The 14,514-nt window shown below is 44.6% G+C and overlaps 2 protein-coding genes across 3 annotated transcripts in view; both read left to right on the forward strand.

The window, feature by feature from the left end:
• Window positions 1-14,514, forward strand: part of KIFAP3 (kinesin associated protein 3) — a 562,094-nt gene that overhangs the window by 202,351 nt on the left and 345,229 nt on the right. The gene's annotated exons all lie outside the window — the stretch shown is intronic.
• LOC138647135 (uncharacterized) lies at window positions 5,396-7,783 on the forward strand. The gene is made up of 2 exons (XM_069735934.1): window positions 5,396-5,816; window positions 5,968-7,783. The coding sequence occupies exons 1-2, from the start codon at window positions 5,470-5,472 to the stop codon at window positions 6,848-6,850; spliced, it is 1,230 nt and encodes a 409-aa protein (XP_069592035.1). The 5' UTR covers window positions 5,396-5,469; the 3' UTR covers window positions 6,851-7,783.

Raw genomic sequence — 14,514 nt, forward strand, 5'->3', positions numbered from 1 at the left:
TGCTCCAGGAAGACATCCACACCTCTCTTGAACCTCTCGACCGAGTTCGCCATCACCACCTCCTTAGGCAAGGAATTCCAGATTCTCACTGCCCTAACAGTATAGAATCCTAGTAAAAAGTCTAGAACTAGTAATGGTGCTGAAGTAAAAAGTGTCTTTAGTTAGTCGAAAGCCACTTGTATCTCTGGAGACCAGAAACACATTTTGGTTTTCTTTGAGTGAAGTAATTATCAAAATGATTTTTGAAAAAGTTTTTAATGAATCTTCCTTAGAAACTTGAAAATCCTATAAAGCGCTGAACTTTTTGTTCATTTCTTGGGGTAGGCCAGTCAACTACCGCTCAGATTTTACTGGGATTCATGCTCAGACCTTCAGAGGAGATGTTATATCCCAGAAATTGAGGTCTGGTTTGTTTCAATTCACATTTTTCGAGTTTGATATGCAGTGGGGGAAAAAGCATACTCCTGTCCCCACAATGCTCCTTCCAGGTCATCCCCCCAGTTCCATCACTCTCATTCCTCTCACCATACCTCAAAAAGGAATGGTCAAAAATACCTTCATCCAGGATCCAGGAACTCATTAAAAGCTACAGTGACTAGAGGCTGTTATTTTTGCAAAAGGAGGATCTACTAAATATTAATGTCACTCTTCTGGTGGGGTGCCCATACTTAACCCCTTAATGACCGCCAATACGCCTTTTAACTGACTTGAGATATAAGAGACTAGCATCCCCATACAGGTAACAATCCAGCATCTGTCGGTTGTGCACTATAGCTGACAACTTTCTGCATCAGCCACGATCAGTGTTTGCACCGTCCAAATCTGCTTAACCCCTTAGATGCTGCTGTCAATAGTGACTACATCATTATATATGGTTAACAGAGTGTGGGGGCTTCCTCTTTATCCCAATTGGTGCCCTCAGATCATGATTTTGTGGTCCTGATATTTGCCATGGCAATTCACCACCAAATAGCGGCCTTAGAGTCTGACAGCTATAGTAATCTGTTCAGAAGTTAGAGGCATTTAGGTGGTAAAAATACACATTTTCATTTCTGTCATACCACTTTGCACTAATTCCTGAAAAGCACCTGAAGGGTTAATAAACTACCTGACTACAGATTTCAATATGTCAGGGGGTGCTGTTTTTAAAATGGTATCACTTTTGGGGGTTTCCCAAAATATAGGACCCCTAAAGGCACTTCAAACATGGATAAGTCCCTAAAAAAATAAATTTAGTAAATTTCCTTGAAAAAATGAAAAATTGCTGCTACAATTTTAAACCTCCTAAAATGCTAAAAAAATAAAATAACATTTTACAAATGATGCTGATGTAAAGCAAACATGTGGGAGATGTTATTTCTTAATGTTTTGCTGTGGTATGACTATCTGGATTAAAGGGATAATCATTAAAATTTTGAAAATTGCTAATTTTTTAACATTTTTCTCAAGTTTTTGATATTTTTTATAAATAAACACAAAACATATTGGCCTAAATTTACCATTATCATAAAGTATAATATGTCATGAAAAAACAATCTCAAAATCACTGGGATTTGTTGAAGCGTTGCAGAGTTATTACCACATAAAGTGACACTGGTCAGATTTCAAAAATTTGGCTCCGTCACTAAGGGGTTAATGCACCTGTCAAATTTTGTTTAAATGCAGATTGCACATTTTCTGTTAGTACAATAAACCTCATTTCAAGGCAGAAACATTACTGTCTCCAACAGTTATTATTATATACAGTGTGTGTGTATATATATATATATATATATATATATATAGCTATAACAATAAATAATAATAATAATAATAAAAATATATGAAACTGAAATAGCTGTTGCAAAAAAAACAACAATTTTTATAAAACATTAAGCTTAAGATTAATAAGGGTGCCCAAACTTTTTCATATAACTGTATCTGCCCCCAGTCTCGCCCAGCCAATTCCTTGACCACTTCTCGGCCTGGCTGCGCACTTCGTGTCCTCAGACCTCCCAACCCTTCTCCTGGGAGACTTCAACATCCCCATACACAGCCCCACTTCCACATCTGCATCCCAGCTTCTATCACTAACCACTTCTCTCGGCCTCTCACAGCTCTCAACCTCTGAAACACACAAAGACGGTAACACCCTTGACCTGGTCGTCGCCCGGCTCTGCCCAATCTCCTACCTAGATAACTCACCTCTTCCCCTCTCTGACCACAACATTCTCTCCTTCACGCTCACAATCCCTCGCCCACCCCAGCACACCCCTACCTACTCCACATTCAGAAATCTACACACCATTAACTCACACTTTTAGACTTACACTCACCACTGTCCCCAATCTCCTCTTTTTCCTGTCTTGGGCTGTATACCACTACAATGACACTCTCAGAAGCACCCTGGACCAAGTTGCACCCTTCAACCTCCGAACCTCCAAGCACAGAGTAAAACAGCCCTGGCTCATATCGCAAACTCGGCTTCTTCAGCGATGCTCTCGAAGTGCTGAACGCTTATGGAGGAAAACTCGCACACCAGAAGATTTCATCCACTTCAAATTTATGTTAAGAACCTATAACTCTGCACTTGACCTCGCCAAACAGACCTACTATGCCACCCTGATCTCCTCACTATCCAACAACCCCAAGAAACTTTTTGATACGCTTGACGCCCTCCTCAGTCCAAAAGCCCCTATCACAGACATTTTTGCTGACGACCTGACCTCCCACTTTATAGAGAAAATAGATAATATCCGACAGGAAATCTGCTCCCAGCCACCAAGTGCAGTGACTCCCATCCCTTTCTGCATTTCTCCAGCTCATTCTCCACTTTTGGTCCCCTTCACAGAAGAAGTCTCCAGGCTCCTCTCTTCTTGTCGTCCGACTACATACATAACCACCTTATTCCCTCACATGTCCTCCAGTTGCTCTCTCCAGTCGTCACAACTCCCCGAACTACAATCTTTAATCTCTCCCTCACCTCGGGCATCTTCCGATCCTCCTTCAAACTCTCTTTCATTACTCCATTATTAAAGAAACTCTCTCTCTCGATCCATCCTGCACAAATAACTACAGCCCAGTCTCCAACCTCCAACCTCCCCTTTATCTCTAAACTCTTCAAGGACCTGGTCTTCTCCCGACTTACCCGTTACCTCTCCACTCACTCCCTCCTAGACCTTTCACAGTCCGGCTTCTGCCCCTTACATTCGACAGAAACTGCACTCATCAAAGCGACCAATGACCTTCTGACAGCAAAGTGTAACGGTTACCTCTCTCTGCTCATTCTTCTCGACCTCTCAGCAGCTTTTGACACTGTTGACCACCATCTCCTACTCTCTAGGCTCCAGTCACTAGGCATTAAGTATACTGCCCTCCCCTGGTTCTTGTCCTATCTCTCTGACCGCTCGTTCAGTGTATCATTCTTTGGCTCCACTTCGTCCTCTCTTCCTCTCACTAACGGGATACCTCAGGGCTCAGTCCTTGGCCCACCTCTCTGTCTACACGACCCCAATTGCACAGACCATCAGCAGATTTGTCTTTCAGTACCATCTTTATGCCGATGACACACAACTTTATACGTCATCCCCTGACCTTTACTACAGAACGCCAGTGACTGTCCGCAGTCTCCGACATCGTGTCTGCCCTCTATCTGAAACTCAACCTTTCCAAAAATGAACTTCTTCTGCACCCACCGTCTACTAACCTCCCTAAATCTGACATTTCCCTCTCTGTGGGTGGCACCATAATAATACCCCGGCAGCAGGCACGCAGTCTGGGTGTTCCGTTTGACACCAATCTCTCCTTCACTTCCTATATACAATCTCTTACCTGCTCGTGCTGCTGACACCTAAAGAAAATCTCTAGAATCCGCCCATTTCTCACTGTGGAAACCGCAATAACCCTCACTGTTGCATTGATCCACTCCCGCCTGCACAACTGTAATGCTCTATTGGCCTCCCTCTCACTCGACTTTCCCCTCTCCAGTCTATCCTTAATGCAGCAGCCAGGGTCATCTACCTAGCTAATCGGTATTCAGATCGCTCTTCGCCTGTCATTATACTGGCTGCCTATTTATTATAGGATCCAATTCAAAGTACTTGTTCTCACCCACAAAGCTCTTCACAGTGCAGCACCCCCTTACATCTCCTCCCTTATTTCTGTCTATCGGCCTAGCCGACCGCTGCGCTCTGCAAATTACTTTCGACTAACCTCTGCACTAATCTGTAACTCCCACTCCCGTCTCCAAGACTTCTCCTGTGCTGCGCCAATCCTCTGGAATGCTCTACCCCAAGAAATTAGGACCATCCACAATTTGCATAGTTTTAGGCGTGCCCTCAAAACATATTTGTTCAGAGCAGCCTATTACGTTCCCTAATCAGTCATTTTATGCGTAAGGGCGCGTATGTAGCCCATTCACTATCTCCATCTATCCCCCACTCCCTCAAGATGACTGGACCATCATTGTAAATACATCATTGTAATTAAGCTCCTGTACTTTGTATCTCACCTACCTCATTGTAGATTGTAAGCTCAGACTGCGGCATTAGTGCAGCACAAGGTGGCTCTTTTAGTTACAAACGCTTGGGGGGTGACCGGTTCCCTTTAAATTTTGGTGCCAGAAGTAGTGTGAAGACTGGTGGAAAGCATTCCAAGACGCATGAAAGCTGTGATTAAAAATCATAGTTATTCCACAAAATATTGATTTCTGAACTCTTCCTAAGTTAAAACATTAGCATATAGAAAAAAGTGCGCACAGGGCTGAATAATACAAAAACCTTTTTGTTTCATTCTTAAAATGACAAACATTAAAAGTGTGGGCCAATAATGTATGGTGGTGAGCCAGATTATTTATAGTGGCACCACAGTTTCCAGGCGACCATAGTAATAGCAGCAGCAATAAATGTAATCTGTATCAAAATACTCCAAAACCTGGCATAGTTAGTACTCTACTGACAGTTGTAAACCAAAATAAAGTGCACAGTGCATGCATCATACAGATAAGGGACAGAACAGATGGTTCTGCAATAAATAGATCCACATGAAGTATGCTGCAATGACAAATAAAATGGTTTGTCCTGAGCCAAGCGATGATGCCACAACCTTTACATTAGGCTACGTTCACATTAGCGTCATGCGACGCAGCGTCGCCGACGCAACGCACGACGGATCGGAAACGCATGCAAAAACGCACCATTTTTTACGCATGCGTCGAACGGATGCGTCGTAAAACGCAGCGTTTTTTGTGCGTTTTTGTTGCGTTTTTCCAAAAAACGCAGCGTTTTACGACGCATGCGTTGTCAAACAATGATGTAATCTTTCCACACAATTTAGTGTCTAGACACTAGATAATACCACCAATGAATAGAAGAGGGTGGGTCTAGTATCTAGACACTAGATAATGCCACCAATGGGTAGATGAGGGTGGGTATAATGTAATTGTGGTATATATACCCCGGCATAGATTATTTCCAACCATACAGCATCAAGATGGAGCGTCCCATGGAGAGTATCTACCTCAATATGGAGCTGGAATTAGCCCTTGCTATTGCTTATGCTATTGCCTGTCATGAACAGAGGAAAAGAGACAAACTACGGAGAAGGAGTCGTCGGCGTTTTTGGCTACACCCTATAGTGGAAGTCCGAGAGAGTCGTGGAGCCTACCATTGTCTGTTTGGCGAATTAAATGAGAACCAGGAGAAATACTTTGAATACACCAGGATGTCACAAAACAGCTTCCGATATCTGCTGCGTCTGGTGGAAGGAACCATTTCCAGGCAGGACACGCAGCTCCGTAAATCGATTTCTCCCGAGGAACGTCTGCTGGTGACTCTACGGTACGTAATGCAATGTGAAGGATTTATATGTTCTTGCCATTTTTTAAAGTAACGTGTTTTGGTTTTGTGGTGTGGGGGATTGTAATTAAGAATGAAAAATTCTTTCATAACAATTTAATTAATTACATTTATTTATTTTTCTTCTTGTCAGTTTCCTTGCTACCGGAGAGACCTTGAGATCACTGCATTTCCAGTTTAGGATTGGAGTCTCCACACTGTCTGGTATTATTGCCGACACATGCCGCGCATTGTGGGACAACCTCCGGGAGGAATTTTTACCCATCCCTACAGAATTATGGCAGGCCAACGCCCAAAAATTCGAACAAGTGTGTTCTTTCCCTAACTGTATTGGAGCCGTGGATGGGAAGCACATTAGGATTACCAAGCCTTCAAGAAGTGGATCTCTGTTTTTTAATTATAAAAAATACTTTTCCACAGTGCTCATGGCAATTGCAGGTGCGGACTGCAGGTTTCTCGCTGTGGACATTGGAGCGTTTGGCCGTGCAAATGATTCACGGACATTTAAGGAGTCTGATATGGGCCGAAGATTGTACGATAACAATTTTAATTTCCCCCAGCCACGACCTCTTCCCAACACCGAAGGCCCGGCCCTGCCATTTGTTGTGGTTGGGGATGAGGCTTTTCAAATGAGTGGCAACCTACTTAAACCGTACTCCAGTCGGGGGTTGGACCGCACCAAAAGTATTTTTAATTATAGACTGTCCATGGCCAGAAGAACTGTGGAGTGCGCCTTTGGAATCCTTGTCTCCAAATGGCGTATCTTAGGATCCGCTATAAATTTGAAAATTGAGACAGTGGATGAGGTGGTGAAGGCGTGTGTGGTTCTCCACAATTTTATTATTGATAAAGAGAGAGTCAATGTGGAACTCGATGAACCCATACCAAATCCATTGCCTGATTATCAAGCTCATCCTCTGCGGACAACTGTGGAGATTGCTCATATGAGGGACCAATTTGCTGCATTCTTTGTTTCCGATGTTGGCCGTGTTTCATGGCAAGATCAAATGGTTTAATTCATCTTGGTATTATGATACAATAAAAACACTGTAATGTAAACACTGTTGAGTCCATGTCATTTTACCAGCCTATGTAAGGTTATTTAAATGTTGTTATAATGTCCCCTGATTGTCTAGTGCGTTGTGTTTTGAAATAAAGTTCTTGTGCCTTTCCGTTTTCACAAAACAAATCTCCCATATGTTTTTCCATAGTAATCAAATTTTAAAATCCAATGTTATATAAACTAATGTGTGTCCCACAAAATTTATGTGAGCACCAGTACCCAAATGGACTGTGACAAAACAAAAAATTTTTTCAGCCGTGTGTTCCATAGTTTTGACGTATAACATGATCGGCTCCCACCTTGTCAACCATTTTTAATCCTGCAGACTATTTGCATATGGAACCTGGCTTGACAAGGAGGGAGACGATCATGTTTGCAAAACTCTACAGAGTTAACACTATTGCACTCAGGATGCTAGAATTCGTCCAGAGTCAAATAGTGGCGACACTGTGAACATTGCTACCACCTCACCTGACCAATATTCTTAAGGTACCGTAATAAAACGATTATCCAACGATACCGACCAGTGATACGACCGGACCGTGATCGTTGTTTAGTCGTCGCGTGGTTGCTGGAGAGCTGTCAGACAGACAGCTCTCCAGCGACCACGAAAAAAGAGCAAGTCCCCGTGTAATCTGGGTAACCATTGTGTTATGAAGCGCATGGCCACACTCACGATGTTTTCCCTGTTTACCATTGTAAATGTAATTTAAAAAAATAAAAAAACCCTTACATTCCGGTGTGTGACACGTCCATCGCCGTCAGCTTTCCGTACTGTGCCAGCCCTAAAGCACAGCACAACGTTTATTATTAAGTCAACGGTGTGCTCTGCTTTACGGGCGGGAATCACAGTGTCAGTCACTGCGGAAAGATGACGGCGAGGGACGTGGTTGACACCTTTTTTTTTTTTGGGGGGGGTATTGTTCACTTATTTGAGTGTTTAAAACACTGCGCTAGTAACCCAATATTCCCTTGTTTACAGCAAAGACATCGCTGGATCGGTGTCAAACACGCCGATCCAACAATGACAGCGTGTGATCAGTTACCCCCAAAAATTCCTAATCATTCGCTGACACCAAAAATCTCCCAGCAGGGGCCTAATCGTTGTACGATTTCAGAAAAGATAACGTTGGTTACACACAAAAACCAACTATATCGTTACTGAAATCGTTGTGTGATGGTACATTTTAAACTTGATATATTGAGCAATGCTGTTTGTGTTTGTAACATCTCATAGTACAATGAGCGACAGCCCTATAAAAAAATGAAAAAAAATATTTATAAAATATTGTCAGACATTGCACATCAGGTGTTACAAACACAAGATTTGTTTATACGGCGCACGGTGTGATTTGGTGCAAACTTTATTATAGACAATAAAAACTCAGTATTTTTGAACAAAATAATTTTATTTGGGACACAAAAAAAAAGAAATGGGAAATGTTATGGGGTATTTATATCCGCAATTAAGGGGGATTGATATACCCCACTTTTGGGGGGTGGTGAGGAGACCGAGGAGGAGGACGAGGGGGAGGAAGCGGCATACTCTATGACACTAGATGGGATGCCGACATCAATCCAGCCAGTTGACGGTGGCGAGACTGCCAAAGCAGGAGGTGAGGGAGGAGGAGGGACGACCAGTGTCCTTGGCTGGCTACTCCTGCTCCGGGTAGACCCAGGCTGGGTACTTGGTGTGCTCCGGATCGACCCAGGCTGGGTACTGGGTGTACTCCGTGTAGACCCAGGCTGGGTACTTGGTGTGCTCCGGGTCGACCCAGGCTGTGTACTTAGGGTGGTTGTTTTGGGAGCAGCCATAGCCAAGGTTGTAGTGCTTGTCGTCGTCTTCTTCTTTTTTTTTCCTCCTCCTCTCTCCCTCTGGGTGTGGGTCGGCTTCCCGTCTGTGTGCCCTTGAAGGCCTGGCAGGAGCAGAACTTTGGGGCTCTGTTCTGTGGTGGCGGTGGCGGTGGCCCTCGGCACGCGGAGCTCTGTGGTGGTGCTCTGCAGCAGGAGTCGGAGTCATGGCAGCCAGCGATGGTACTGCGGGCACTGTAGTCGCTGACTGCATGACCCGAGCCTGCTGCAGAGCAGTGACATATGCGTTGTTGCAGCCCTGCATGACCGAAATCTGGAGTTCCGGCGTAAGATGTTCAACCATGCCCTTGTGAATGGCACTAAAAAAAGTTTGGCCGGCCTCGAGAGCTCCGATTCTATGTTTTCAAGACGCCGGTCGATATTGGACATTTTATCGCACAGCGCCTTGAAACCATTCTGGAATACGGTGCTCAAATGTAAAAATTCGGGCATGACCGCCCTGTCCGAGGCCCGCTGACGCTGTCGGGAAGACCCAAAGGAAGGAGCGACAGAGGCCTCGGCCAGGGGAACATCTGATGGACCGGCTGCCGGTTCGCCAGATTGTGGTGGTGCAGAACTGCTCTCGCTGTGGGATGGCTGCGACGGTTCAGATGGCGCTTCACGAAGGACCGCTCCAGAGGGTCGGACAGTCTCGCGGGTGCTGCTGTGTGTTCTGTGAAAACATAAGGAAACCATTAGTATACTAAATATAACATTTCACATGCGTCATTAATTAACTTTACCGGCGGTATCCATTGCCGCCGTTAATATTAACCTACTTTTAATATTAACACTGCATATGCCGCATCAATATTAAAAAAAGAATGCATTTATTTATTTCAAAATAGTCACCCATGGTTGCGGTTTGTAACGCCTGACAATTACGCTTATCGTTGGAACTGCCATGACGTCACGGTCATGTGACCAAGACGTCATCACAGGTCCTGCGAGCTGAGCAACCATGGGAACATAACCTGCCTTGCAGTAGAAGGTATGCCGTGTCTATTACCGTATATACTCGAGTATAAGCCGAGAGTTTCAGCCCAAAATTTTGGGCTGAAAGTGCCCCTCTCGGCTTATACTCGAGTCAAGGTGGGTGGCAGGGTCGGCGGGTGAGGGGGTGAGGGCGCTGAGGCATACTTACCTAGTCCCAGCGATCCTCACGCTGTCCCTGCCGTCCCACGGTCTTCTGTGCTGCAGCTTCTTCCCCTCTTCAGCAGTCACGTGGGACCGCTCATTACAGAAATGAATAAGCGGCTCCACCTCCCATAGGGGTGGAGCCGCCTATTCATTCCTCTAATCAGCGGTGCCGGTGACCGCTGATAGAGAAAGAAGCTGCGGCACCGAAGACCAGGCAGAGGGACAGCGCGAGGATCGCTGGGACTAGGTAAGTATATCATATTCACCTGTCCTCGTTCCAGCCGCCGAGCGTCGCTCCATCTTCCCGGCCGGCGCCTCCATCTTCCCGGCGTCTGCGCTCTGACTGTTCAGGCAGAGGGCGCGATGACGCATATAGTGTGCGCGGCGCCCTCTGCCTGATCAGTCAGAGCAGAGACGCCGGGAAGATGGAGGCGCCGGAACGAGACGCCGGGAGCTGCAATCAAGGGAGGTGAGTATGTGTTTTTTTTTTTTTATTGCAGCAGCAGCGGCGGCGGCAGAGATTTATGTGGAGCATCTATGGGGCACAGTGAACGGTGCAGAGCACCGTATATGGCACATCTATGGGGCACAGTGAACGGTGCAGGGCACCGTATATGGCACATCTATGGGGCACAGTGAACGGTGCAGGGCACCGTATATGGCACATCTATGGGGCACAGTGAACGGTGCAGAGCACCGTATATGGCACATCTATGGGGCACAGTGAACGGTGCAGAGCACCGTATATGGCACATCTATGGGGCACAGTGAACGGTGCAGGGCACCGTATATGGCACATCTATGGGGCACAGTGAACGGTGTAGAGCACCGTATATGGCACATCTATGGGGCACAGTGAACGGTGCAGAGCACCGTATATGGCACATCTATGGGGCACAGTGAACGGTGCAGAGCACCGTATATGGCACATCTATGGGGCACAGTGAACGGTGCAGAGCACCGTATATGGCACATCTATGGGGCACAGTGAACGGTGCAGAGCACCGTATATGGCACATCTATGGGGCACAGTGAACGGTGCAGAGCACCGTATATGGCACATCTATGGAGCACAGTGAACGGTGCAGGGCACCGTATGTGGCACATCTATGGGGCACAATGAACGGTGCAGAGCACCGTATATGGCACATCTATGGGGCACAGTGAACGGTGCAGAGCACCGTATATGGCACATCTATGGGGCACAGTGAACGGTGCAGAGCACCGTATATGGCACATCTATGGGGCAATAATGAACGGTGCAGAGCACCGTATATGGCACAGCTATGGGGAAATATGAACGGTGCAGAGCACTGTATGGCACAGCTATGGGGAAATAATGATCTATTTTTATTTTTGAAATTCACCGGTAAATGCTGCATTTCCACCCTAGGCTTATACTCGAGTCAATAAGTTTTCCCAGTTTTTTGTGGCAAAATTAGGGGGGTCGGCTTATACTCGGGTCAGCTTATACTCGAGTATATACGGTATATTTTAAGTTTTTTTGTGTAAAAAAACTGGGATACACCTGGATGGGCAATATACTACTCCACTATGAAATATTGCCCGGGCATTGCCAATCTACTATCTTTCTGTGTTCTGTATACTTTGGATTTCAGGGAAAAAAATAGGAAGTCAAGCTCACCATTGTAGTAATCCCAGAAGGCTCAGAGCACGGAGCCGCTGTGTCAAGCGTGAGAAGACCAGAAATGAATAAAAAATTCGAGGTCACCGAGGCGTGAAAAGTAAAAACTAAATACTTTATTCACTTCAATCAGAAGCAGAGGATGAAACATCTGCACAATACAATAAAAACACTATCTACGCGTTTCAGGTCTGATGTTCCCTGTCACCTGAAACGCGTAGATAGTGTCTATTGTATTGTGCTGATGTTTCATCCTCTGCTTATGATTGAAGTGAATAAAAGTATGTATTTTTTACTTTTCACGCCTCGGTGAGCTTGAATTTTTTTCTTCATTTCTATACTTCGTACTTGCCCAAAAAAATGGCTGGGCAATAAGCTACGTGGCTGGAATATAGTACGTGAATATGCATGTTGTAAAAACTAGGTGTGTGCATAGGTACTATACTTACTCTCTGCTGTCAAGGACCGGTCGCAAGAACTGCAAAATACGGTTGTATTTGTAGACAGAGGTCCTTGACGCTGCAGCACCACTACGGATCTGTCCCTCCTTTTTCAGGCCCCTCTTGAAACGGTCCTTCATGGAGCGCCATGTGGTCTTCAATTGTTTAACTGTGTATAAATTTAATAAAAAAATATAAGTTTTAGAGAAAATATTGAAAACGATTACGCAACCGTGTGCAATCCCAATAGAAGACATCACAGACGGCTGTGTAATCCTGGCATGATGGGTCACAGCAGCATTTTGGAAATACTTACGAAATTTAGCTTGGCCCGTGGGGGAAGCGCTGTCGAAGCCATCCCACAGCGATTGTGCCACCTCTATCCACAAACGGCGCAAGATGCCCTGGTCCGCGTGCCGGGGGTCACGGCTGTCCCACAACGGGCCCCGTTCCTCTATGGATGCCACCATCATGTCAATATTCAGTGGGTCATCATGGGCCCGTTGTGAAACCTAGAATAAATGTAAAATATTAATGTTTGCAATATAAAAAAATGTTGTCCCTACCTCCTCCACCGCCACCTACCACCTCCACCACCCCCCCTCCCACCACCCCCATACCCGCAAAAACAAAAAAATTAAAGAAAAAAAAGGAATAGGTTTGACATAAAAACTTACTCGCCATCCTGCAACCACAGCTTGGTCCCGTGGTCTCTGCTCCTGCTCCCTCTGTTCCTCCTGGCTCTCCTCCTCACTTGAAGAAGCCTGCAAAATAGTTTACAAAAAGGTGAGTGACCCATCTACAAATGACAGCGAATAGTAAGCAATAGTAGATCATGTACTCACCGGACTGCTCAGCGGTGGGGTTTGGCTTGAGTCACTGGCCATGACTAATGCAAATCTGAAATAAAGAACAAAATAACATTTTTCCTATGCACCTATGCACAATACAGCGGAACATAGTAAAATATAAAAAAAAACAAAAAAAAAACATTTACATTTCAACCACAAAGAACATTGCACTCCAACTGAACTAACGCTGAGCAAACAACACTGCCACATTGATTAAAAGAAACAATGGCAGAGACAACCCAATGCCAGAGTAAACAAAAGCCTAAAGATAACAACACAAATATACAACAGACCCTATGTCGTAATCCCAAAAGAGAGTTTTGTTTAAAAAAAATGTACAGTATGCACGGAGCAACACAAAAAACACAATAGATTTTTGAAAGGAAAAAATTAACAACCCCCAAAAATTAAGGGCAGAAACGGCAATAACACACCATACTTTACAATAAATCCGACAGGGCCGGAGACAATAAAAGGCCATACAACGCCATACATCACACCAGAAACATACAACAATGTCTTTACACAACCACAGTGCAGAACATAATACACAACTTGCAATACAAATTATTACATTTAATAAAAGGGCGCAGAATCATTCTATACTACCATACTTTACAATAAAACCGACAGGGCCGGAGACAATAAAAGGCCATACAACGCCATACATCACAGCCAGAAACATACAACAATGTCTTTACACAACCACAGTGCAGAACATAATACACAACTTGCAATAAAAATTATTACATTTAATAAAAGGGCGCAGAATCATTCTATACTACCATACTTTACAATAAAACCAACATGGCCGGAGACAATAAAATTCATATAACGCAAAAATAAAACATCACAACTGAATACAAAAAAACACCCCCAAACCAATAAACGGAAAAGAAAAATCTATCCTGGAAAGAACAATAATCAAGGCCGCAGACAATGAAACGCCATCCTATACAACGCCATACATCACAACCAGACTAAAAATACAACAATATCTTTAAACAACCACAGTGCAGAATATAATACACAACTTGCAAAAACAATTAAAAAAAAAAAAAAATAGAAAATGCACAGAATCATTCTATACTTACATCTCTGGATAGCGGAGGAAGAAAAAAAGACAGTCTGGTCTGATGTGTAGCCTGATGTGTAGCCTGCAGCAGAAGTGACAAACAATCCAACATTTTCTTTATATATGGGGGATGTTTTTATCACTGTTTTCACTGTCTAGACACTTTTTTGCTTAATGTTATTTAACGACGCAAGTGCGTTGTCAATTGGTTTCAATGGAAAATTGTAACGCAATGACGACGCACGAGCGACGCAAGTGCGACGCGTGCGTTTTTAAGACGCTACAAAAATGCAACATGTAGCGTCTCCGACACCACCCAGGTGCGGTGAAACGACGCATGCGTCGTGCGTTTTTCCAAAAACGCACGACAACGCAACGCATGCGTCCCCAATGATAAAGATAGGGGTGCATGACGCATGCGTTGTCGTGCGTCGGCGACGCTGCGTCGCATGACGCTAATGTGAACGTAGCCTTAGAGTAGATTACACAGGGTACAGGGTGATGGCCTATACTCACCTGCTCCCCTTCCTTTACAATGACCTTTGACAGTGAGCACATCCTAAAAAATACTTTAATAAAGGCAGTGGGTCAGAAACAGGATTTCGCTGTTTATGT

The sequence above is a fragment of the Ranitomeya imitator genome, chromosome 8 (genome assembly GCF_032444005.1).
Source record: "Ranitomeya imitator isolate aRanImi1 chromosome 8, aRanImi1.pri, whole genome shotgun sequence".
Classification (NCBI taxonomy): Eukaryota; Metazoa; Chordata; class Amphibia; order Anura; family Dendrobatidae; genus Ranitomeya; species Ranitomeya imitator.